At 55.7% G+C, this 25,996-nt stretch overlaps 1 protein-coding gene across 2 annotated transcripts in view; it reads left to right on the top strand.

Annotated features, from left to right (window-relative positions):
* Positions 1–24,231, top strand: part of LRSAM1 (leucine rich repeat and sterile alpha motif containing 1) — a 39,975-nt gene extending 15,744 nt beyond the window's left edge. For both annotated transcript variants that reach the window (XM_044264858.1, XM_044264857.1), the window contains 16 exons: positions 744–874; positions 5,510–5,539; positions 5,969–6,091; positions 6,356–6,495; positions 7,406–7,450; positions 9,041–9,111; positions 11,633–11,732; positions 13,185–13,272; positions 13,854–13,928; positions 15,249–15,329; positions 16,808–16,903; positions 18,922–19,020; positions 19,669–19,800; positions 20,871–20,952; positions 23,100–23,248; positions 23,623–24,231. In XM_044264858.1, the coding sequence (XP_044120793.1) occupies positions 744–874; positions 5,510–5,539; positions 5,969–6,091; positions 6,356–6,495; positions 7,406–7,450; positions 9,041–9,111; positions 11,633–11,732; positions 13,185–13,272; positions 13,854–13,928; positions 15,249–15,329; positions 16,808–16,903; positions 18,922–19,020; positions 19,669–19,800; positions 20,871–20,952; positions 23,100–23,248; positions 23,623–23,745 (1,565 nt within the window). In that variant the 3' untranslated portion in view covers positions 23,746–24,231. The remainder of the gene's footprint in view (positions 1–743; positions 875–5,509; positions 5,540–5,968; positions 6,092–6,355; positions 6,496–7,405; positions 7,451–9,040; positions 9,112–11,632; positions 11,733–13,184; positions 13,273–13,853; positions 13,929–15,248; positions 15,330–16,807; positions 16,904–18,921; positions 19,021–19,668; positions 19,801–20,870; positions 20,953–23,099; positions 23,249–23,622) is intronic.
* Positions 24,232–25,996: the final 1,765 nt, after the last annotated feature.

The raw sequence follows: 25,996 nt of genomic DNA, 5'->3' as shown, positions 1-25,996 counted from the left end.
GAGAGCATTAGAAGGAGGAGATCAGAGGGAGAAGCAGATGCCTCACCTAGCAGGGAGCCCAGTGTGGAACTCCATCCCGACACTCCAGGATCATGACTCAGCTGAAGGCAGTCACTTAACGAACTGAGCCACTGAGGCGCCCCCACCGTTTATATTTTTAAAAGACAACTTTGACCATATTAAAGTCTAAAGTTCTTTACCTAGAAAGATCCCATCACTAAAGTTAAAAAATGTTACCATCTAGAAGATAGTTATATATTATGGGCCCGAGATTATTAGCTACAGTATATAAAGAGTACCTATAAATCAGCAACAATAAGGCAAGCAACCCACTCAAAAATGACTAAAGAGTACAAACCCTGTCAAGTTATACAGGAGAAGAATATCCAGGGCCAGAGAAGGCAAGCATCTTGCCCAAGGTTTAGGCAAGGAGATGGTGGATCAGGCTTCTCCACTAATCTCCCCCAGGCTTTTCTCATCACCTCATTCTCACGTGGATGATAAAGAGGCGGCTGGCCAGCCTGTCTGTTCGCTCAGCTGATACTTCTTGAGCACTTTCCAAGTTCCGGGGCCTGGCATCAGGACTGGTGAGCAAGACGGAGGGCTCCATTCAGTCCGGGGCAGGGGAGCAGGGAAGCAGGGGACCAGGCAGCTAGGGCAGGACACTGGGAAGGAAGTCAGAGGCTGCAGGAGCTGACGGTTCTGTCCCCTCCTTCCTGATCAGCTTGTGTCTTCTCTTGCAGAGTCAGGGCTGGAATACTACCCCCCTTCTCAGTACCTGCTGCCAGTCCTGGAGCAGGATGGAGGCGACACCCCCCGGGACAGCCCAGACGGGCCCTCGGACAGACTCTGCCGGGAGGAGGTGGAGTGGCAGGTAAGGCGTACCTGGCTCCTGACAGGAGTGGGGGTGTGTGTGCCGGGAACCTGGTCATTGGGAGGGGTGTTCAGAGCTGCAGGCCCTGAATTCCTCCACCAAACTAGAATTCACCTCAGTCCAGACCAGTGTGCTGAGATGCTCTCCAAGCCTGCGCCACCTCCCCAAACAGCAGGTGCGCCAGGCTCCTCTCTGCTCCCTGAACCCTTCAGGACCTTTGAACTTGCAGTTTCCCTCTCCCCCTTCCCAATCTGGAGTTCTCCTGGCTCACCTCTCGCTAACTCCACCTTCTCCTTCAGTTGTGTCCAAATCCCATGTCCTCTGAGAATTCTCCCTGTCACATTAACCCGGGTCACGTTCCCTGCTATATGTTCTCGGGGTGCCCCCACGTTTCCTGGGGAACACTTATCACGGCCATAAATGAAGAATTACACAGGAGATGATTTATGTCTATCTCTCCTGCTAGATAAAGCTTTGTGAGCGTGGGGATCGTGTCTGTGTCGTTCATTGTTGTCTCTCAGCAAGTACTTCCTGCCTCGGTGCCCCTTGCTGTACAGAACGCCTGTCGTGCTCTCTGTGGAGAAGTGAGGAAGGCACACGTGTCAACACAGCGAGGGGCCGGCCCTCCCTGGTCCCAGGGGTGAGCTAGCCTAGGACGGGCACCGAGGAGGAATCTTGGTCAGAGTTTGCCACGTCAGCCAGGAGCCCCTGACATGGGAGCCAATGAGAAGCCACCTCTTCCCCCCCCGCACTCCCACAGGGCCCTGATGGTGGGATGGGGGGGGTGGCGGCGAGGGGGACCAACTGCCAAGTTTGGCTTCTTATCTTCCAAGGACTTTTTATTAATCTCTGGTTCCCTGGTGCCCCCCCTTCCTGTTGGACATACCACCATGCATTCCTTTGGAGTTTTATCTTTCTTCTGGCAGCTCAGTGAGAACTAGAGAGGAGGAAGATCTCTATCCAGGGAAATTGTGGCAATTTATACTCTGAGGAATTATTTGCAGCAAACGTTTCTTTTTTTTTTAAACTTAATTATGTTTTTTATCTCATTATTGTACTTAATTTTTTTAATTTTTATTTTTTATTAACATATAATGTATTATTAGCCCAGGGGTACAGGTCTGTGAATCGCCAGGTTTACACACTTCACAGCACTCACCATAGCACATACCTTTCCCAATGTCCATAACCCCACCACCCTCTCCATACCCCTCTCCCCTTTGCAACTCTCAGTTTGTTTTGTGAGATAAAGAGTCTCTTATGGTTTGTCTCCCTCCTGATCCCATCTTGTTTCACTTATTCTTTTCCTACCTCCCAAACCCCCCAAACTTTGCCTCTCAACTTCCTCATATCAGGGAGATCATATGATAATTGTCTTTCTCTGATTGACTTATTTTGCTAAATATAATACCCTCTAGTTCCATCCATGTCATCGCAAATGGCAAGATTTCATTTTTGATGGCTGCATAGTATTCCATTTTATATGTGAACCACATCTTCTTTATCCATTCATCTGTTGATGGACATCTAGGCTTTTTCCATAGTTTGGCTATTGTGGACATTGCTGCTATAAATAGGCAGGTGCAAGTGCCCCTTCAGATCACTACATTTGTATCTTTGGGGTAAATACCCGGTAGTGTGATTGCCGGGTTGTAGGGTAGCTCTATTTTCAACTTTTTGAGGAGCCTCCATGCTATTTTCCAGAGTGGTTGCACCAGCTTGCATTCCCACCAACAGTGTAGGAGGGTTCCCCTTTCTCCTCATCCTCGCCAGCATCTGTCATTTCCTGACTTGTTAATTTTAGCCATTCTGACTGGTGTGAGGTTGTATCTCATTGTGGTTTTAATTTGGATTTCCCTGATGCCGAGTGATGTGGAGCACTTTTTCAGGTGTGTGTTGGCCATCCGGATGTCTTCTTTGCAGAAATATCTGTTCATGTCTTCTGCCCATTTCTTGATTAGATTATTTGTTCTTTGGGTGTTGAGTTTGCTGAGCCCTTTATAGATTTGGGGTACTAGCCCTTTATCTGATATGTCGTTTGCAAATATCTTCTCCCATTCTGTCAGTTGTCTTTTGGTTTTGTTAACTGTTTCCTTTGCTGTGCAAAAGCTTTTGATCTTGATGAAGTCCCAATAGTTCATTTTTGCCCTTGCTTCCCTTGCCTTTGGCGATGTTCCTAGGAAGAAGTTGCTGAGGCTGAGGTCAAAGAGGTTGCTGCCTGTGTTCTCCTCAAGGACCTCAGTATGAGAAAGGAATCCATCAAAATCCTTGAGGAGAATGCAGCAGACATTTCTGATGCAGGATTAGCAGGCTGAATATATAAAGAGCTCTTTCAAAGCAGTAAAACACAGCAAACCATCCCGAGAGGGGGTAAAAAAAAAAAAAAAAAAGACAAAGATCTGTCAACAGGTACTTTACAGAGTAAACCAGTACAGATGAGGGGCACCTGGCTGGTCAGTCAATAAAGCACCTAACTCTTGATCCCCAGGTCGTGCACTCAAGCCCTACATTGGCTGTAACAACTTAAACAAAAAACAATACAGATAATCGGTAAACGCAAAAAAAAAAAAAAAAATGCCCAATTCCCCTAGTAATCAGAGACCCAGTAAACTAAAACAACAAAATACGTTACCTCCTTCAGATTGGCACAAATGTCACTTTGATAATTTCTTGGCCAGAGTGTGGGGAAACTGTGGCCTCATCAGTTGCTCTTGGGAAATAGAAACTGGTGTTCCCCCTGCGGAAGATAACCTGGTAATAGGGGTCAGAAATTTAAATGGCCATGGCCATTGCCCCATGATTCAGGATTCCAAATTCTCGGCACATACCCAGAGAGAGACACTTGTCCAGGGAGACATTGGCGAGAATGTTCCTTGCTGCCTTATTTGCAGTAGGGAAATATTGGAAGGCCCCTTAATGTTTGTCAGTGGGCAAAGGCTGAGACAGCTGTGTCCTGTCCCTACTATGCCCTAGATCTATCCAAACTTGGATCACAGGACAGATGGGTAGGTGAAAAGGGCAGGCTGCAGACCACGGTGGAGATAGTATAGTACCCTTCTATGTTCAGAAAGAAGGTTCAAATATATAGGGAAACAGATCAGCAATAGCCACTAACTGGGGGGGGAGAAAGGAGCAGGAGGATGGGTAGGAGGACAGTTTGATGACGGAGGGGCACAAGGGAATTTTGGAGGTGAAGGAGTGGTTCTCTGCCTTGATTGTCGTGACCGCTACATGACTAGAACTGCATACTAAAAAGAAGGAATTTTACAGAATGTGAATTTTGCTTTCATTGTAACACATTTGCATGTGAGCATACACAGACAAATCTTCTCTATTTTCCAGAAGCACAAATTTTATGTAAATGTGTGTACTTGGGTCTAATAATGGTAGTTACATGGCAGGGGGGCTGGAGGGAACCAGGATCAGGCTGAGGGAATGGTCTATGGATACCATATAGGCTGTTTTTAAATTTTTTCATAAGGAGAATATACGCCGACATTATCTGTATAATTAAAATTAATTTTTAAAATTTTACTCCTACCTCTGCATAGGACAAACCCAATTTCCTTATAATATGCTGCTTTTCCAGCTCAGACAGATTGATCCTGGTCTCCGAGCTGGATAACAAGATACTTAAAATACTTATTTGAGGGTGGCTCAGTGGGTTAAAGCCTCTGCCTTCGGCTCAGGTCATGATTCCAGGGTCCTGGGATCGAGCCCTGCATTGGGCTCTCTGCTCAGCGGGGAGCCTGTTTCTCTCTGCCTGCCTCTCTGCCTACTTGTGATCTCTGTCTGTCAAATAAATAAATAAAATCTTTTTAAAAACACTTATTTAAGTATTTAAAAATACTTAAAGATACCTGTGTGTGTTTGTTGATGTTTAACTACAAGAGGAACTCATGCTCCTCCTTACCAGTCTGAGCAATACAGAAATATGTAAACTAAGCGCATGTCCCCTCCTCTCCCTCCCCCGTCCCACCCCCAGAGGTAATCGTCACAAACTGTTAATGCATCTCCTTCCTGAGTCCAGTCTCAACTGAAACTCCGAGTTGAGTTTTGTTGCTGTTCTTACAAGAACAGGATCCCGCTGCACACAGAGTGGCAGGTGGCAGGCCCCTTTCTCTGTAGCATCCCCCACTTTGCCCTGTTACTGCATAGCTGTGTGACCCGCTGCATGGAGTCGCCGTGACTTACTAAAGTCGATGAGCTGTTGCCAGGGTTGTCACTCTTTACAGCAGTTCTGCAGTAGCCTGTACGTGTCCCTTTGTGCGTTTGTTTTGGACGGCTGGAGTTCAGGGGCACTGTGGATATACTGTACGGATAGGGAACCACACCTCCCACTTCTTGATCCCCCTTGTGGAGCACCACACCTTCTTGGGGCTTCACCCATAGAACCCTCCTGAAGAGCTTGCTACTGTGTGCCAAGCCTGGTGGTTCTCCTCCCTGCTGTCCGCTGGAACCCTCTGGGATCCTCTATCAGACTACCCTTCCCCCTCATCCCCACCCGCCCCCCCCCACTCCGATGCAGTGCTTTGGGGCTGAAGCCTGTGTCTGGCTGCCCCAAGATTCTGGCCACGGACTGGGAATCCCACTGCTGCCCCCTTCTCCTGACCACTGTCTTTTTTTCCCCCGCAGAATAGGTTCTCAGACTATGAGAAGAGGAAGGTAAGAAAATGTCTATCCTCCTTGGCCACTTTTGTTTTTATCAAAGATCTAGGATAAAAGATTTGAGGGAAAGAGTTCTTCCTGTCTCCAAATTAGAGGGCAAACTGAAGTTTCTCTCTTGATACCGTGCCTCGCCACATCCTTATGCAGCCTCAGTGGTGGCAGGGTTTCTCCACCACGGATGAGCAGTCTGAGGCTCAAGGACCCCAGACTCCAAAGCCCTAGCCTCTGACAGTAAACAATGTTTTATTACAGTTGGGCCCTGCAGCAGGGGCGGGGGGTAACGGGAGGCGCTGGGCTTGGAGGGTTTTGCTCAGTGTTCAGACCTATAGCCCGCACTCCTGGGAGCTGAGGCACGGATTCACCCTGCTCCCAGGTCCTGACACCACAGAGCCTTGCCGGGCATCACCAGAATCTATGTTCTTGCAGGAACAGAAGATGCTGGAGAAATTGGAGTTTGAGCGGCGTCTGGAACTCGGGCAGCGAGAGCATGCCCAGCTCCTCCAGCAGAGCAACAATCAGAAGGACGAGATCCTTCAGACGGTCAAGGAGGTCTGTGAACGGCCAAGTGGGGTGGGCTTGTCTGCACGCTTCCTGCCGGGGGCCCGCTGCTGCGGGGAGGCAGTGGGAGTAAGCGCTCTCCCTTGGTCTTCCAGGGCCTGGGGGGTTGGCCTGGAAGAACACCTAGCCCAGCCTCCTCATGCGTAATGGCCTCCCCGGGGCCTAGCAAGGGGAAGACCAGGGCCAAGATGACACAGAAAGGCCTGGCAGGACGGGGCCCCTTGCTGCCCGCTCAGGCCGCCTGTCCCGCTGCAGGAGCAGTCCCGGCTGGAGCAGGGCCTGAGCGCGCGGCAACGCTACCTGGACGCCGAGCGCCAGCGGCTGCAGGAGCAGCTGAAGCAGACGGAGCAGAACATCTCCAGCCGGATCCAGAAACTCCTGCAGGAGAACCAGAGGTCAGGCCCCCACTCCCCAGACCCAGGACCTTCCCTGACCTTGGTACCCTTTGAAGAGCCCAGGCCAGGGGTCCCTCTCTCCCTTACAGTCTCCAGTCTCCACTCCTGCCTGAGGCTTTTGTTGGTAGGGTCCGGCCTTGGTGCCACTTTTTGCACCAGCCCGAAGGGAAAAGTGTCTGCGCCGGGTCTGACCTGGTCTGTCGCTTGTCCTCGGACCCGTGCCTCCCAGGGGCCTGGTCTGTGAAATGAGTGGGTTTAGCAAGAGAGTTGAGATCATACTCTGCTCCAGTATTTTAGGTTCCAGTGACCCGTTGGGCTAAGGTCAGCTGTACTGAAATTTGCCTTATCAAATCCTGTTCAGGGTAGGTGCTGCTAGGAGCCGGCCTCAGTGGGCTTGGGGGAAAGGAAGCCAGATAGAGGTCTCCAGAACCTCTAGTTGGGGGCCTTTGTGGAAAGCCTCCGGAACGGGCTTTTGCCGCGACCTTGTTGCTTCCAGGCCTCCCTGGCTTCTCACTCGCTCCGTCACGCAGCAGTTCCACGGGGCCCAGGTGAGCCGGCAGGCCTGCCGTGTGCCAGCGGCGTGCTCTCCCCACCGGGGCGTCCCGGAAAGCTGCCCTGTGTCAGCTGCTGCTTACGGGCCGGGCCCTTTGTGTACCCTCGCTCACTCACTCCTTACAAGTACTCCGGGAGGCTTTTTCTGTGAGGATCCCATTTTGCAGATGAGTTGGGGCTTGGTGTGGCTGAGTCCCTGCCCAAGGACACAGAGCCCCAAGGTTCTGCACTGAGAACCCCAGCCGGTTCCTAAGCCCCCTCTGTGCAGCCAGTGCAGCGCTGGGAGGGCCCTTCTGTCGGGAACAGGCCTACCAGTGACAGCTGTAGTGGCCCTTCACGCTTCGGGTTTGCTCCACAGGCAGAAGAAAAGTTCTGAGATCTTGAAGTCGCTGGAAAATGAAAGGTTAGTGTTTCTCTCTAGCGCTATGTCTGTGCTGCCTTGGGGCCAGGGAAGAGGTTTCCGGGAGAGAAGATCTTGGGATTCTCAAGGATTATGCCACAAAGTCTTCCTAAAGCTGTAAGGGGATTCACCTCCTTAGGGAATATTGAATTAAATAGAATCACTACCTGCAAGTTTAACACTGAGAAAAACTGAGACGTAAATAAAAACACGTGTAATGTCCACTGGATGGCTAGTGTTAAAAAAAATCAGAGAAAAATCCATTTCTCATTAAGGGAAACAGTCTGTTGCAAAGTATAAAAGAGGCCGGAATTAAACTGAAGCAGCATCTGATTTCTTCAAGACACGGCCTGGATCTGTGCTCAGAGCGCAAAGAGCCACCCTGAGTGGCAAACCAAACATTGCCCAGAGGCAGAAGTTAGAGGCGGTGATCTTTGGGTTTTTTCAGTTGTGTTTTCCGTGTTTCCAGGTTTATCGAGACACACCGCTTTAGGAAAGAGGCTAGCTGAGAAGGAAGAGCTCCCTTTCTGCTTTCCCCTCTCCCCTGTGGGATTATCCAGAATCCGAAATCTCCTGGTTCCCAGGAATCCCAGAAGAGCAGCGTGGGCCCTGCTGCAGTCCCTGTGCCGGTCTTCCAGGCCCCTGGCCGTTTGGGAAGAACGGCAGGATGGTCCCCTGACCTGGCCCCTTCAGCCATGGTGCTGCGGGAGCCGAGAGCAGTCAGGGCCCAGCCCGGCTGTGGCCCGTTTATCTGGCACACGCGGACCAAGTGCCCTCTCCTTGTTTGGGTGCGCGGAGTGGGGCCGCGGGGCGTGTCATTGTGACCTTCCCTTGAGCAGCCCGTGGGCCTGGGCTGGAGGCAGAGGTGCTCAGATGCTGCTTTCAACCAAACATACCCCTTTGGAGAGCCGTTCCGTCTGGGCCACGAAGACTAGCTTACCGGGGGGACACAGCCGCCACGCAGTAGCTTCTTAACATTCATTTTCTGTATCACGGATGTATCTCCCCGCCAGCAGCCTTGTTCCCAATAGCTGTAGGCTATTTATTGTGTGATTGTACCTGAATCAGTCGTCTGTGACATGGGAGTTCCCGGAGCTTCATAGCGACCAGCACTATTCTAGTGACTATCTCCTAAACATACCCGGAGGTGTTGACATGAATATTTGTGGAGGAAATGTTCAGACGACCTTCTGACGGGTCTTTCCGCACTGCCTTCCAGAAGACACTTTGCCGGTTCTTGCTCCTCTCAGGCTGCCCGGTGCTCAGTGCTCCCCGCCCCCCAGCCTGCGGGCGAGATTGTCCTCCCGGTATCCGTGATGGACGCCTCTTTCTGGGTGGTTACGGGTCACTTGTATTTAAGCATCCGTGAAGTGGCCGTTTCTGTCCTTTGCCCGTTTTCCGAAGGGAATGCTCAGGTGTTGATGCAGGGCTGCCGCGAGCCGGGGTGCGGCGGGGTGCGGCGGGAGCTTGTCTGGGTGGGCGCAGCCAGGAGGACTTCCCCGGGAAGGCGGCGCTGCTCTGATGGGATTCCCTGTCAGAAGTGTTACATCTGCTGAGTAAATGGATAGATTTTATTAATTTTTTTGTTCCTAGAATAAGGATGGAACAGTTGATGTCCATAACCCAGGAGGAGACAGAGAACCTGCGGAGACGTGAGATTGCCTGTGAGTGGGGAGGGGTGTAGGGTCCTGGGAACAGAGCTTATCTGACTTGGGGGGCGGCGGGGGGAGGCCGCCTTCTCCCTGTAGGTCAGGTACTATGGGCTCAAGAGGGGGCAGTGAAGTCCAGGAGGGCCCTGAGGTCAGGCTCAACCCAGAGCAAGCCATATGACCTCAGGGCCATTATTGGTCCCTAACTCCTCCGAGCCTCTGTGTTTTTATCTGTGAAATGGGGAGAACAGTAATTCTCATTTGGGGTCATTTTGAGGGTCAGATGCTGTGCTGCCTGGCACTGAGTGGGCACTTCGGAGAGGCTGTAGGATTTCTGTTATCAAGAGGTGTGGTCTGGGATGCCTGGGTGGCTCAGTTGGTTGAGCAGCTGCCTTCAGCTCAGGTCATGATCCCAGCGTCCTGGGATCGAGTCCCGCATCGGGCTCCTTGCTCGGCAGGGAGCCTGCTTCTCCCTCTGCCTCTGCCTGCCTCTCTGTCTGCCTGTGCTCGCTCTCGCTCTCTCTCTCTCTGATAAATAAATAAAATCTTAAAAAAAAAAAAGAGGTGGTCGGCCCCTCCTGTGTTGCCGGGAGCTCCCTATCCTGCCATTCCCAAGAAGTGGTCCTGGGGCAGCACACTGTGTTCGCAGTTGATGGTGGCAGGAGGGGCTCCCTGTCTGATCCTCAGCGCTGCGAGCATCAAGCCACGTGCCAAGGAAATCCAGGAGTCTGTTCCTCCTGTTTTAAAATAAGGAATAATTCTTCTTGGCTGGCCCCTGTCCTCCCGGGCCTGGATACCGGAGCCGGGCGCGGCGGGATACTGTGCGCCAGGCCCTGTGCCAAACCCCGTGCGTACGCCACTTCCTCTCGCTCTCTCCTGATGAGGTGTTGTCAATGTCCTTATTTTAAGGTTCCTGTTATCCACCATTTAGAAAGAAAAACTGTGTCTGCATCTCCAAAAGATGTTTACTAATCAATCGAGTGATTAGGAATAGTGTCAGTACCGAGAACTTTTGTTTTCACCTTTTCAAGCTTCCTTATTGTGTAGCTTTTCAAAAGTGATCATGTACTATTTTTATGACTAAAATAAATTTCCATAAAAACGACATAAAGTCAAGAGAAGGTAATAACCCTTGTTGAGGACATATGGTATCGGGCTGTCCTGGGCCCTGCCAAAGGGAATATGAATCAGCAGGATCTTTCTGGAGGGCAGAAAGGGTAACTCCTGTCATTCACGGCCTTAAAACTGTGCCCTTTCAAAAATTAATCTTTGGAAATATTCTAATTGCATAAGGATGTTTGAGCAAGGACGTTTATTGTTTAATAATTGCAAGAGACCAAATGCCCCAAATAGAGCATTCTCTAAATCTTGGTGATCCGTGTCCTGCAGGAACCTGCAGGAACCTGCAGCCAGCGCCTCACACATCTAGGTGATAGGAACCTGCAGCCAGCGCCTCACACGGCCACGTGCACGTGGGGAGGCAGTCTTGAAAAGTGAGAAGTGGTGTGGTCAGTGTGGTCACATCGTGATTTTTTTTTGTCATAGTTAAATACATGACCTAAACTCTGCTGCCTTAACCACTTGCAGTCGTGCGATTCTGAGGCCCAAAGCACACCCACATTGCTGAGCGGCTGCCACCGTCCAGGCCCAGAGCCTCCTCTGCCCGACTGCAGTTCTGTCCCCAATAAACAGATGCTCCATCCCCTCCCCCAGCCTACATAGGACCCCCATTCTACTTTCTGTCTCGCCGAATCTGATAACACTAGGTAACCCTCGTAAGCGGGACACTACAGTATCTGTCATTTCACGACGGGTTTCTTTGACTCAGCAGAATGTCCTCAGGTTTCATCCCTGCTGGAGCAGGGGCCAGAATTTTCCTTTTTGAAGGCTGAGTAATATTCCGTCTGTGTGCCTCCTCCCTCCCCCCCAACTTGTTCATCCGTCTGTTCATGAACACTTGGGTTGTTTCCACCTTCTGGTGTTTGTGACTCCCACTGCTCTGACCGTGGGTGTACAGAAACCTGCTGAGTTGTCTGCTTTCAGTTTTTCATCCCAATTTTTTAAAAATGCATAAATATGCGTTAGAAATTGACTAGGAGAACATATATCACAGTACCTCTGGGTGATAAGATTATAGAAGATTTTGTGTGTGTGCTGCTTGGTGTTTTACAATTAGCCTTTTTAAGCTTAAGTTACTTCCACAGTTTAAAAATTTCGGCGGGGCGGAGGGACAACGCCTGGGTGGCTCAGTCAGTTAAGCATCTGACTCTTGGTTTTAGCTCAGGTTATGATCTCTGGGTTGTGAGATCAAGTCCCGCATTGGGCTCCGTGCTCAGCAGAAAGTCTGCTGGGGGGTCCTCTCTGCCACCCCCTCTGCCCCTCTCCTGCTCACATGCGTGCACGCTCTCCCTCTCCCTCTCTCAAATCTGTTTTTAAAAAAGTGTTTTTTAAGGGTGACTGTGAGGTGGGTGATGAGGTGAACCCCCCGATGCCCCCAGGAGCCGTGGCCCTCAACCCCACCCCGGTGTCTCCTCAGCCGCCATGCAGCGGATGCTGACCGAGAGCTGTAAGAGCCGGCTCGTCCAGATGGCCTACGAGTCTCAGAGGCAGAGCTTGGTCCAGCAGGCCTGTTCCAGGTAAGGTAAGGACAGGCTTCCTGGGTTGGGGGCACCAGCTCGGGGCCCAGGACCGTGGGGTGAGCGCTGGGCATTGCGATCCACCCCCCAACCTTGGTCGTGCGTCGGGCAAGTGGTGACTGCTCTTCGTGTCTCCTCATGGACCTGGACCCCACGATTGGGTCAGGCAGCTGGTAACAGGACAGCAGTCACTCCCACTTTCTGCACTTCCTGTGAGCCAGGCACTCGGCCAAGGGCTGTGTGTTGGCCCGCTGACTCTGAGGGACCATGTCATTAGCCTGGTTTTGCCACCACAGCTCAGCCTCAGAGAGACTCTCTGACACACGCACGGAAGCCCAGCCAGCAGGTGGCTGAGCCGGGGTTCAAAGCCAGGCAGAGTGGAAGTGTGCTCTTGACCGTGGTGCACACCTTGACCTCCAAGGGTCCGCAGAGGTCGGGGGCGGCGTGCCCTGGAGGGGATGGGGAGAGGTTGCTTTCACGCTGGTGACAGCGCTGGGTCTGGCTGGCCAAGTTCACTGCATCACTGTGGGTCAGTCTGTTGAAGAAGCCGCGCGTGTTGGCACAGCCAGGTGAAGAGGAGAAGAACTCTTGGTGCTTAAGAGACAGGCCAGGAGCCCTGGTGTTTCTCCCCCTGTCTAGGTGATAGGCACAGCCATCAGCCTCCCCGCGTCCTCACACGTGTGGGGACTTTCTTCTTTCCTGGTGGTAGAATATGAAGCTTAGTGCGGGCCCTGGCGGCAGATAGACCTGGTCTCAGGTTTCCCCTTCTGCTGTAACTGAAGTGTTGGGTCAGTCCATTTCCCTTCTGCGCCTCAATTTCCTTACAGAAAAATGGGGATAAGTCACAGTACCTACCCCCGGAGTGGTTAGAGGGTTTAACGAGCATGGTGTTTGCCACAAAGGGGGCCAATAAATAACAACTATTACTATGAAACAAACTCAAAACCAAGAATATGCCAAAGTATGGACCTACGTGGGGCTTCAAGATTTGGATTTTTGTGCCAAAATCACTAGACTTGTTCCAGGATCTAAGAGCAGATCCGTGGCTGAGGTGGAAAATGCTGGGGGTGTCGGGTGGGGCATGGATGGCGCTGTCCCAGAGGGAGCGCTTTCTCACAGTCCAAGTGGCCCACCTGGGAGGTCATGAGCTCCTTGTTGGTGGAGGTGGGAGGGCCGAAGGCAGGCCGCCACTTCAAAGGGCACCGTAGAGGGGATTCTGACGGGGGGGGGGGGGGTGGTGGATGAGAGCAGCTAGACGCACCGAGTCTGTCTCCTTCCTTCTCAGACAGACTCTATGTCTGTGCCTGGCCCAGGAGGTAGCCCCCAGCAGGTGCTTCTTGAGTATTATTATTGAGTGAGTACCTGGTTTATCTTGATCTCCAAGGTTCCTGGCACATGGTAGATGCTCAGAAAACGTTCAGAGCGTGAATTAATTTGCTGTCTTTCCGGCAGCATGGCCGAAATGGATGAGCGGTTCCAGCAGATTCTGTCATGGCAGCAGATGGATCAGAACAAAGCCATCAGCCAGATCCTGCAGGAGGTGAGCCCTTGCCCAGGGCTTGAGGGCAGGGGCTCGAGACGGGCACAGGCAGCCAGAGGCAGAGCATGGAAAGTCTGCATGGAGTCTGTCCTCAGCTTGGAAGACCCAAGAGGCTTAGTATGTTTAGAACTGGTAGACTCTCAGGAGAGGAGGGAGCGAGCAGGGTGGTTTTCTGGCCTCTGAGATTTAGACAAGCCTCCCTTGTGAGGACTTCGGGGCAGGACTTGGTGATCACTCCGTGGAGACGGAGCCCGCAGGAGAGCGTCTGGGGCCTTTCGACTTCTCTCGCTTCCAGATGGCGCCCCTCTGGGCCCCCTCCCCTTCCTCGTGAAACGGGGCAATGAAGGCACCGACACCCCCCCGTGCGGAAATTCTGTGCCAGAGAACCTAGTGTCCAGCGCTAGTAAGCCTTGCACAGGGGTTATTTCTAGAATGTGAACAAGTGAGCCGAGCAGTTACGTTCCCTCTGAGACAGAGAGGTCTTCCCTGAAGGATTCTGAGCACATTGTGTGTTTGTCCCCGGCCCGGGCCCCTGGGAACGCGAGGCCCCGGGCACCCGCCGACCGGGGTTTCCGTTGCAGAGCGCCATGCAGAAGGCCGCGTTTGAGGCCCTCCAGGTGAAGAGAGACCTGATGCACCGGCAGATCAGGAACCAGGTGAGGGCTGGGGGGCGGACGCCACTGGCCCCCTCCTGCGAGCTTTCCCAGACTGCAGAGCTGGCCTTCTCACGCGCCAGCTCAGCCATCCCCCTCCCCCAACCCCGCACCACCCCTGCAGTGTACGGTTCCGCTCTTTCTCAGGATGCCCCTCGGCCACTGCTTGGGCAGCCCTGCGTCCACCGGGCCCCAGGCGGGAGCCCCTCGCCGGGGCAAGCAGTCAGCTCCACCCTGGCGGCCTCCATCAGCTCTGAACCCGGGGAGCCGGGGCGTCTCACCTGGCGGGCAGGGGAGGCCGCCTTGCCCGGAGGGAGCTGTGCTCTGGTCTGGGCTGTGTTGGGCCCCCTGGGCTTTCCTGGGGGCTGGAAACGGAGGAGCTTTCGGGCTGCGGGAATGCTCATCGCGTCCTCTTCAGCACACTTTGAATTTTACGTTTTCGCATGTTTTTTTTTTTTCTTTGTATTCTTTTCTCTTTTTTTTGGCCCAAACCAACTTAACCTTTTTCTTCCCCTCTTTAATTTCAATCCCACCTTGCCGGACATGAAGCTCATTCCTCTGACCAGGGGTTGGTGGGGCCATAGGAACTTAGGGGCAAGGGCCAGAGGGTCACAGGCTCAGGGTGGAGAAGTCACTGGCTGTGGGGTCTGACCCCAGACATCCTCCCTGTGGGTGGTTCTGACGCAGCTGGCCAGCCGTTCCCCTTCAGCCCCCGAGCTGGGAGAGGCCTGGGAAAGGGCTCCCTCACCAACCTGCTCTGTGTCCTTGAAGTTACTTAACCACTCTGAGCCTCCGTTTCCTCATCTGCAAAATGGAGGCAATAATACCTGCTAATAACTAGGGGAGACTTGATGACATGACACAGATGAAGTACACAGCACAAGCCTTGCACACAGAATGTTCTGGAAGCATCAGCTGCTGCCATCGCTATTCTCAGTCCATTACCCTCTGCTCTCCTCTGTGATGGCAGTTAGAGGAAGCGAGAGGCTCCAGCAAATGCCAGGCTCTGTGAGGACCCATGTTCTTTCTGCACTCTGGTCTGAACCTTAAAGGCAGGACCATCTCCATTCCATAAGCCGTGAGCCTCCCTGGAATGGGCCCTCCAAGGCCAGGCCTGTCCATGCCCTGCCCAAGCACTTGGGCCCTGAAACAACTAATTCTTTTAAAGCCCCGCTGAGGGGGTTCCCAAGGCACCCCAGTCCCCTTCATTCCCAACCCCCACCCCCAAAAGGTCTCTGAGACTCCACTTAGCCTTCAGAGAGCAGCACAGATTTGAACCTTGCTTAATATGAATATAAAAACCCTGTTTCGTCTTCTGTTTAGATTAAGTTAATAGAAACTGAGTTATTGCAGCTGACACAGCTGGAGGTAAAGAGGAAGTCCCTGGACACAGAGGCACTTCAGGTATGTAGGGCTCCCAGCCTGCCCCTCCTCCCTGCCTCCCTCCCTGCACTGCTCCCCAGCAGGCAGGCAGGCTCCTCTGTGGCTATGACAGGAGCACAGCCTGGGGGGCGAGCCCAGCGCAGGCCAAGGTTAGGGTCGGGGCAGCCTGTTGCTCAGCAGGAGGGTCAGAGGAAGGAGGGTTTCATTGCCAAGGCTCACCCAGGCCCATCTCCATCTCTGCCTTTTCTTTGTTTTGAAGCAGGGTCACTGCTGAACTCCCCGTGTCTTTAAGCCATGCTTCTGGGGTGCAGGTTCAACTCACGGGCTGACCTTCTCTGGGGAAGGAGCTTTCTTGGTGTCCCAAGGATGTCTGGAGGAGAGGGCCCAGCTGTTACTGTGTCACTCCCTGCAGGTGGCTTCTCTGGGAGCTCTGCCTGGGGGTCCTGTTTATAGAGCGTGGGGGTGGCAGGGCGTAGCAGGCGGCATTCTGGACTGCATGTCTGGGACCTGGGCTTTGTTCTTTGTAGTCAAGCTGTGTGTCCTGGGCAGGTGGGGAAAGAGGGCTGGACCTTGCCCTGCTTTGATCTCCACCCAAATGTTCGAAAGCAGATGGATCAATGGTGTGGGAGGACCTGGGCCCCATATCAGGCTTCTGAGCAGAGCCTTCTGTCTGTCCCTGTGTCTGTCTATCCTCAGCAGAGAAGTCTTGGATTGTCCCATGGCTTCTCAACTCAGTGAAAGTGTGCCGAGGTCTACGATCCTAGTCTCAGGTCTGCCACAGATGTGCTGTGTGACCCAAGGCAGGTCACTTCCCCTCCGAGGCCTCCATTTTTCCCTTCCACAAAAGGAACTCCTCTTCCAGGCCCAGCCTGTGTCCTAGGGCCATCACACTGGGGCGAGCTAGCCAATGCAAAGCGCTTTGTGAGCCTTGCCATGGTCTTAGAGATGAGGGGAGGGGGAGCTCTCAGAGAAGATGCAGCCCCGTGCTTGGCGGGTGCCCATGTCCCCTGCCTGTCAGAGCTTGTGGGGCTCCCATGTGGGGGCCGCCATGGGTTTCTAAGAGTAAGAAACAAGTGAGGACCACACTCCAGTTTGCATGTGCCTCCATCTGGGTAGAATCTTCCAGACCCACGTGGGGTTACACGCCAACCCTCCTTGCCTGTGCTTCCGCCCACGTGCTCTGTAGTCCGTGAGATTGCAGTCATGCACCTATGGCTTGTCATTTCCTTTGTTTGCTGTTTCTTACCATTCCATTGTCATCGGTCACTAGATCCCACACCTGGCCTGACCCCCACGGGATGAAGATGAGGAGGGGATGCCCGGGCAATGGGGACCCTCGGCTCTGTCCCCCAACCCTCTGCCTAGTTGAGTTGGACCCACTGTGGGATCCCAGCTGCCTTCTGGGAAATGAAGGGGGGGATTCCGCCACCCCCTGGGGGGGGCTACTGGCTCCAGAGCGGTGAGCTTCCAGCGGCACTGGGCGTGCTCTTATGTTGCAGGAGGTGATCGCCGAGCAGCGCTGGGCCCTGAGCTCCCTGCTCCAGCAGCTGCTCAAGGAGAAGACGCGGCGAGAGGAAGAGCTCCGGGAAATTCTGGTGCGCCTGGCTTCTGGGTTCCATGTCACACATGGGTTCGCTTTCCCCCCACACCTTCTCGCCATTCTTAGAGGTGCTTTTGTTATTCGAGTAACAGTTGCTCATCAAAGAAAAGATGGGACACACGAAGGAACGACTCTTCTGGGAGTTCTCTGATGCTGACGTTCTGATTGTTTTCTGAGCACCACGATGCATATTTACAGCTGCGCACACGTGTGCCCTGGAAACGTAAGATGGCACACGCTTCGAGCCCGCTCACTTGCATCGGTTCTCGTTGTGTCCCTCACATGTCCTCCACGTGCTTCCTGGCTGCATTCGGGTGGGCCATCCTAGCCCGTTGCCAAACATTCAGACTACTTCCAGCTCTTTACTTTTCTAAGGAATGCTCTCTGTTTTTGTAGCTAAGTATTGAGAGCAGTCGTGAGTATTTATTCAAAACCAATGCCCAGGAGAGAACTTTGTGTCAAGGGCAGGCTGTTTCATAAGCTTTTTTTTTTTTTTAAGATTTTTACTTATTTATTTGACAGAGATCACAAGCAGGCAGAGAGGCAGCCAGAGAGAGAAGGAGGGGAAGCAGGCTCCCTACCGAGCAGAGAGCCCAATGTGGGACTCGATCCCAGGACCCTGGGACCATGACCTGAGCCGAAGGCAGAGGCTTTAACCCACTGAGCCACCCAGGTGCCCCTGTTTCATAAGCGTTTGACAGGCGTTGCCCAGCTGTCCCCTGTACCCAAGTGGGTTTGACTCTGGCACATTGTCAGGGTGGCAGAGCCCCATTTAAAGGGAGCAGATGGGGATCATTCCTCCAGACCCCGTGTGCATCGGAGCACTGGGGACAGATTCCAGAGCTCAGAGGTTTGTCGATCCTATGGTGTCTTTAGTGCTCCAGGTCGTCTCTGAGCTCCGTTGTGGGTGGAGCCCTGTGCAGAGAGCAGGGAAGAGTGATACCAGCTTCCAGAGCCCCACACTAGCCCCTGTGGTGTGTGTGGACCGATCAGCTGCCCACTGCTCGTGGTTCGCCTGCAAACCGTATTAACACGCCAACACGCGTTAGCATGGCGCATCAGTGGCCGGTGCTCTGGCCCTGTGCTCCCGCCCTCCAGGGCCCTCAGGGCACTCACCACCCAGGGGAGGAAGCCCCACCTCAGCAGGTCTTGACAGGGTCATGGGCACCAGAAGAGAGCTGTGTCCGCAACTTGCGGAGGGCCACAGCTCAGCAAGGTCTGGGAGGGATGACCAGAGGACCGTCGGTCCCCAAGGCCTGTGCAGAAATCTCACTGCCCACATCTCCTCTGGCCCCCAGGGTGTGGCCGCAGTCCTGGCTTGCTCAGAGCACAGTTCCCAAGCAACACAGGCCTGGGTCCAAGTCCTGGCCTGACCCTGGGCAGGTTCCTAATCACTCTGAACCTCCCTTTGCTCACCCTGGAAGTCAGACCCCCACACGGAGCTGGTGAATTCAGGAAACTGGGTGCAGAGCGGGCTCTGGCCCGTAGCGTCCTGAAAATGGTAGCGGCTGCTGATGCTGTTTGTGTCATTTGTTCGGGGCACTGGCCTCAGCACCTGGAGCCATGTGAGGCCAGAGCAGCCGTCGCTGACTCCTTGTGTGCGGCGGAATGAAGGGATCCGTTTCAGTAGCAGGTCCGTTGTTCTCCAGCTCTGTCAGAAGGGTGAAGCCCACTCCAGACGCTCATATTGTCCTTAGAATCTTGTGTCTCTCCCTGCTTGTCACTGGAGCATGAGCCCGAGCAGCGGCCCGCAGAGCCTGGTGGCAGGCGCCCGGAGCCCAGAGTCGGGCCTCAAGCCCAGGTGTGCCCGGCTGAGATTGTTCGCGGCAGGAAGCTGGGGTCAAGGCACTTCCTGCCTTTCCCAGATCAGCAGTTTAAGTGGGGAGACCGCGGTGGCTGCGACAGTTCTCTGTCGAAGAGCAAGTGCGCTCCGCCAGCCTGAGGCTCGGTCCCGATCATTACAGTTTTTACTTACTGGCTCGTAACTAATGATGCCGACTTTGTCCTTGGCAGACAGAGTTAGAAGCCAAAAGCGAAACCAAGCAGGAAAACTACTGGCTGATTCAGTATCAACGGCTTTTGAACCAGAAACCCTTGTCCTTGAAGCTGCAGGTAGGGATGCTGGCCTCCACCGTCTCGGAGAGCCTCCCACGCCTCGGGGTGCCCGGCTGCTCGAGCTTTCTGGTTCCGTTCTGTTCACGTTTCCGCTGACGAGCGTGCCAGGTCCTGTGCTAGGCCCTGGCGGGGACGGAAAAGAGAGAGCAGTGCCTTCCTTCTGGTGTGGGGCAGAGCCTGTGTGCGCAGTGGCGGGGGGAGGCACAGGAGCCTCTTGCAAACCCGCCCCGCCCCGCCGTGGGCAGAACGGATGGGGTCCTTCCACCCCCCAACACACACTGGGTTTTTGGGTTTTAATACAAATGAAGTCCTTTTTGGTACACACTATTGTGGCAAACTGTTTTTTTTTCTCCTAACGATAACGACGGGCAGTTCTCCAGCCATACACGTAGTAGGTCATCCTATCATTTCCAAACAAGTGCGTAGTATTTAGTATCTGAATTTGCCCTTGTTGATTTAAACAGGCAGATGGGCAGTGCACTTCCTTGCATCTTTATCTCTGTGCTCACATCATTTTTGTAGGAAAAGTTGCAAGGAAGCGTTTTGTATATTCTATTAAATGTGTTCAGAGCCTCGATTTGTTGTTGTAAATAACGAGGCCATGTTGGTAGCGTGGTCAGCTTCTCCCCTGGGTCTGTCCTGCAGGAGGAGGGCCTGGAGCGCCAGCTGGCCGCCCTCCTGGTGGATCTCTCGGCGGAACACTATCTGCCCCTGTTCGCCCACCACCGCATCTCGCTGGACACGCTGAGCCGCATGAGCCCTGCCGACCTGGCCAAGGTGAGGTGGCAGCCCCTCGGGGCAGGTGGAGGGCTGAGTGAGCCCGCTGTCCGGGCCGCTGGGGGTCCGCTTGCCCTCCTGCTGCTCTTGGTGCCGCCTTCCATGAACCAGTGTTCCGGGGCCCCCATGCTTCCTCACAAGCCAGAACACCCACCGTGTGGGTCCCTGGCCCCCTGGGGGTAACCTGCACACCCGCTGCCTGACCCCAGACTACTCCCCCCACTCACACTGGACCTTCACGTTGTAGGCCCAGGACGAGTCTTTGGAGGTTGTCGGGTCCGGCCCTGGCCCACCCCCAGCTTCGCAGCCCTCGTAAGGACAGCGCTGCCTGAGCCTGGGGTCCTCCTGGGTGGAGGCTGAGCTCCGGCTTGTGTTAGTTCTTTTACTCTTCAAAAGAGCCGGATGACGAGGACAGCCCACAGCCCCGTAGCTTTTCCCACGCTAACCCCCCAACAGGCCCGTCAGGCGGGTGTCCTCTTTGTCGTTTCTCAGAGGAGGAAGTGGTGACACGGCCAGGTGGTAGCTTGCCCGATGTCACCCAGCAGTCAGGCCTCGAGCATGGGTGGTCTGGTCCCAGAGGCCATGCTGTCAGTCACTGTGCCATGTGGCCTGTCCTTGACCCAGAAACTAATGGGTCACATACAGGGGCTGTGTCACCCGAGGGTCTGTGACACTGCCGCTTCTTAGCAGCTCAGTCTCAATGGGAACTCCCTGCCCCTTCCTGTGAACTCTGACTGTGGGTCCTGACTCACCTGTTGTCGTGGGGGGACGTGTGGTCTCACAAGTGAAGCCATCAGCGGGGTCCCTGCCCCAGCGCAGGGCAAGCCCATGCTAAACCATGGCTCTTACTGGTGTTCCCTTTGGGGCCTCAGTGTCCCTCCCTGCCCCCTGGTCACCTTCACAGCTAGGGTGCGGCACTGCCACATGCTGACCCGGGGGCCCAGGCCTCCGCATTTCCAGGTGAAGGTGCCAGAAGCCAGGAAGGAGGTGATCCTGGTGGCTCTGCCCTGGCTAGTGAGCTCCCAGCCCGCCTCCCAGGCCCTAACTTGCTCTTCCTTGAACTGCGGCAGGTGGGCGTCTCGGAAGCTGGCCTGCAGCACGAGATCCTGCGGAGGGTGCGGGAGCTGCTGGCCGCAGCCAGGATCCGGCCAGGTACCCGTACGGGGCATCTCCTGAGCAGAGGCCCCAGGCTCACTGTGGACTGTGCTCAAGGGGCTGGGGGCTGGGTCTCGGAACGAGACGTAAGGGCCGGTTCTAGCCCCTACCAGTCCTTAAGGCTTCCTCCTAAAGGAATAGCTTTCCAAATGGGAAGAAAACAGGCCATAAAAATGGGTGTTCTGGGGGTGAGGGGGGAAGAGGGAGAAGGTTCCTTCTGGTGCCCTGTCCTATAACCTTCCCTAAACCTACCGTACGGACACTGGGAGCCACATACCCCGGGCCCTGGCACAGAGGGAAAAAGCAGCCATACCAGTGCCTGACACTGTGCCTGGAACAGGCCTGCCATGTGGACGTGGAAGGATGTTTGTGATGACGTGCGAAGGGGTAAAGGTGGCTCGTAAAGGCACTCCTACCTGTGTCTGGATGCCTGGGGAAACCTCGGTGCTGTCCTGACATCGGAGTGGATGTGGGAGGCAGGGGCTCCCGTGGGCCGAGCACCCCCCAGGCGCTGGGCGTTTGCCGACCACCGCACCTGCCCCATGGCGTGGCGCCGTGTCAGCCCCGAGAGGCGGCTGCTGCTGTTCTCATTTGACGGAGGAGGAAACCGAGATGTTCATGTGTTTCCCATAATGGCACACAGCTGGCCGATGGCTGGGCCGCTGAGCTTCATGCCTCCCCCGAGAAGAGGCCGAGGGGGCTTGAGAAGGGAGGGAGTCTGGGACAGGGACAGGAGAGGGCATGCCTGGGCTGCGGGGCCGGCGAGCCCACGACACCGCCATCTCAGGCTGGGGCTGCTCAGGACAGAGAGCAGATTGCAGGGATGAGGCAAGAGCTGGTTGCCGCTGGGGAGGAGGAGGTCTCTAGGTGTCTGGGCCGGTGCCTGCGTCCGGTCCACAGGCTCCAGCTTTCCAGAAAATTTTATTCCAGGGACATTGGCCCAACCTAAAAAATGCATTTAACTAATAGTTCTGTAATAGCAAGTAATGCATGAAATGGCTCCTTCCTCCCCTGCCGGTTTTCCCTGCACTGCCACCTTCCTCCTGTCACACTGCAGGTCCGGGTGAGTTTGGCATCAGGAGCTGGGGGCCCCCTCCTGGCAGACAAACGTCCTTCACTCTGAGCCTCTCAGATGATGGCTGCCTCCCACCATCTCCCCAAAATCCCCAGGGCTAGCAGGAGCCAGAAGCGACCAGCAGGTCCTTCCCCATCGAGGCTGCTTACAGCTTCTTCCTGGTGCCGCCCAGCTGCAGGGAGGGCTGAGTGGACCAGCTCCTCCTCGGCTGCGGAAGGGGCAGGGGACCTCCGGTCCTTTTCCTGGCATCCTCTTCCTGCTCCCAGAACTCGCTTGGTGTCACGTTAAACATGGAAGAACCCTTTACAGTGATGGCTTGGGGGCACCATGGTACCTTCAGAGAGCCTAGTGTTGTCACAGCCTTTAAAAAAGAAAATCTTCAGGCTTTTCCAGTTATGAAAACTCATAATTCAAACCACAGGGTTCATGGAAAAGGCTGAACCGAGATCAGGTTGGCGTCGGGGATGGAGAGGACTCAGGGCTGTGGTGTACATTGTGTGATCATGAGAGACGGTTTGTAAGGGCCGATTCTGATGCGCTGCTCTTGGGCCCCGCGCAGGGGATGCCTGCTCTAGGGCGGTGAGGGGCAGCCTTGGGGCCTTCTCATTCCTCTCCCGGCTCCCGGGTGGTCTCCTGGGAGACCTGGTGGAGAAGCTGTGAGCACAGCCCCTGTCCCCCCACAGAGCCCCTAACCAAGGGCTCCTGCCCCATGGCTCTGGTGGCAGGGGGTTGGCGGGTGGGGGGTCCTGTAGTCTCCGGCAAACGGCTGCTCTTCTGTGAAAGCGACAAGGCCTCCCTGCAGGGTCGCTGTGAAGGATCCGGGCAATGGTCCGGGGTTAGAGGCCCCAGGTCACCAACACTGTGGCCTGCCCTGCCCGCCAGTCCGCACTCCTGTCCTACAGATGGAGAATGAGGCTCAGAAGCAATAAGGAGGCCCTTAGCCCTCCTGTGGGATCTGAGTATCCCACCTTGGCGCACTGTACTCAGCAGGCAGAGCCAGGGGACCCCCTGGGGGGTTGGGATCATGGGGACATGACCCTGGCTCAGCCTGTTCCTCTGGTCCCCACAGAGCTGCCGAACCCACCCAAGGGTGAGGCCCTTGAGGCCCTGGAGGTGCCCACTGCCCCTGAGGAGCTTCCCGAGCCTGCAACCCCGTCTGCTCCCCCCGCGGAGCTGGAGATGCCGACCTCAGAATGCGTCGTGTGCCTGGAGCGGGAGGTAAGTCTGGGGCAGTGGCCCTCCCCACCCCCGCCCCGTTCGCTCTACCGAGCGGTGCTGTACCGAGCAGCCTTGAACGGGCTGGGAGCGCATCCTCGGTTATTAATGCTCAGGGGAAGTCCTGCCAAGAGGAAGTGCTCCAGGACAGCCTCCAGGTCCAGCAGCAGGGCGGGTTAGACCCAGCGTGGTCTCCTGGGCAGCTGTTAGGCGCGGAGCGTGCAAGAGAGGTGGCCGAGAGACTCGTGTGCCGCTGGGATGGGGCGTGAGGACCGTGGTAGCAGGTTCTGAGGGTAAAGGACAGCAGGCGGTCCGGGGCCTCCATCACTGAGGACAGGCAGGGGCGGGACCCAGACGCACCCACGGTCTCTCCTCAGGCCCAGATGATCTTCCTCAACTGCGGCCACGTCTGCTGCTGCCACCAGTGCTGCCAGCCCCTGCGCACGTGCCCGCTGTGCCGCCAGGAGATCGCTCAGTGCCTGCGGCTCTACCACAGCTGAGTCCCAGCCACCCCCCGGGGCCCCATGCTCCAGCCCACCCAACCCTGACTCCTGCTCTGCTTGAGACCACCCCCCTCTGCCCCAGGGCCCTTCCTCACGACCTGGGAGCAGCCCCCCTTCCTGTCCAAGCACACCTGGGCTGGGGAGGGGGATGGTCCTGGCCTCGGGCACTTCACAGCAGTTCCACCGTGGCAGGTTACAGCCCTCAGCAGCCCTCCTGGAGCCTAAGTGTCCTCATCAGGGTAACAAGGACAGTGCCGTCCCCCTCTGTCGGGTGGTGGAAGTGTGGGAGGGCCCTGGCCGAGTGCGGAGCGGGTGTGGGGCGTCCCCCCCAGACTGCCATGGGCTGGCCTCAGATGGACTTGCCCGTGCATGCTGAGTGCAGGCCTTGTGCCATGGGCCACGCCAGCCCCTCCTGACTCTGCTCTCCAGATCTGCCTCTCCTGACCCGAGGCAGGAATGTCAATAAACCCACCTCCAGCCTGATCCTTCTGAGTCCTCGCTGGGGCCTGGTGAGGCCGGGGCAGAGGAGGGGGTGAGGGCTGGAGGAGCAGGGGCAGAAGAGGGGGTGAGGGCTGGGGGAGCGGGGGAGGGCTTTAGCTCAATCAGAGGGAGTGGGGAGAGGTGGGAGAGGCCTTCCCCAATGCCAAGTTATCCAGATCTGCCCTCATTACAGGGGGACAGACCGGCCGGGCTTCGAGCAGGGCGTGGAGAGTCTGCGGAGCAGGTTGGGGGTGTGTGTGTGTGTTCGGAATGGGTGGTGCACTCCCTCACCGCGATCCCAGAGAAGAGTCGAGGGCCCAGTGCCTGGGAGCCGGACACAGCGGCGCTGAGCCCGGGACTCCTATCTCGGCTCCTAGAGGGGGGCAGTTGTGCGGGTTGTTCATTGCACAATTCTAGGAGCCGTGCCCCCTCACTTGCTTAGAGCTGCACATTTATTGTGTAAGTTCGGGCACAACCAAGGGCAGCTTGCTTTGGGCTAGAGGTGGGTCTCTAGGGGCACCTGGGCTTTGCCTTCAGCCAGCTCTGACCCTGGCCCGCCTTCCAGACTCCTTTTCCCCATGCATTCAGTGAGGGACCTGATGGGGCCCAATGCAGGCTGGTGGCCACCAGGGGGCACTAAGTGCTCGTGCTAGAGGCGAAGCTGGATGCAGGGAAGCTGGACGCAGGGGCCTGGCCCGGGAGTGGCAGAGAGCCCCGTCTCCCCTGTGCCTGTTTCCCTACTTGATTGGGACTGCCCTGTAGGCTGAAATGGGATGGGATGAAGGCCTCTTGTAAGTCCTACTTTCCAGGCAAGAGCTGGGGCCTCTTCCCACAGTCTCACCCCCTACCCCTCACTCCCCGGGAGCTCTCGTGGCTCCCTCCTTCTGCCCCAAATCTGGGCTCAGCTGAAGGGAGACTGAGACCGGGGCGGGCAGGGCCACACAGACACAGCGTTTTGCAAATCACCGGGGCAGGCTCCTCACTAGGCCCAGGGAGAAAGACTTGAGGCTACCCCCCCACCCCCACTTTTATAGATGGAGCCCGAGGCTGGGTGCAGGGACTTGCCAAGGACCACAGCACGACTGCAGCTGAATGTTCTGGTCTCCAGCCCCAAGGCCCCCGCCATCCTTTACCCTGGCCCTTGTTGACCAGCCCTCAGCCACTGGCCACTGCGGACAGGCTGGCGCCAGGGAAGCCAACATCCCCCAAGGTGACCGGCTGCCGTCGCACCCAGTAGGCCTATTTTCAGCCCTGCATGGGACAACACGTCCGCACCAGCTGTGTGTGTGGTGGTGGGGTGTGTGTGACCTGTAACCCCAGCCAGGGATGCACACCTTCTTGGGCCTCAGTTTACACCGTGGTGAGATGGCGGTCACGAGGGTGCCCTCCTCCAGGAGTGCTCAGCGCGTGGCCAGGGCTCAGTGAGTGCTGTGTGACCAGGAGTCCCCAGAATCCCCACACCGGGGTTCCGATCTGGCTTGGGGCCTCGAGGCCACTCCCTGCTGCGGACGCCCCAGGGCGACTTGTCCTTAAAGCTGCTCCACCCGCTCCTGGCCTCCCGGGCTCCCGAGAACAGCCTGCACTGACCCAGCTGAGGCCAAGCTGCCATCAGGCCTGTCCCTGTGCGCCCTGCACCCCATCTCCGGGGCGGTACCCTCGGACCAGGCATGGAGAGGGGGTCAAACGATAAGCCCAAAAAGTTGGTGCACGGCGGTCCTAGACCGGCTCTGGCGCGGGTCTCCCCCTGCCGGCGCCACACACAGGCCAC

Source organism: Neovison vison, chromosome 9 (genome assembly GCF_020171115.1).
Source record: "Neovison vison isolate M4711 chromosome 9, ASM_NN_V1, whole genome shotgun sequence".
Classification (NCBI taxonomy): Eukaryota; Metazoa; Chordata; class Mammalia; order Carnivora; family Mustelidae; genus Neogale; species Neogale vison.
This window is presented reverse-complemented; position numbering and strand designations above follow the sequence as displayed.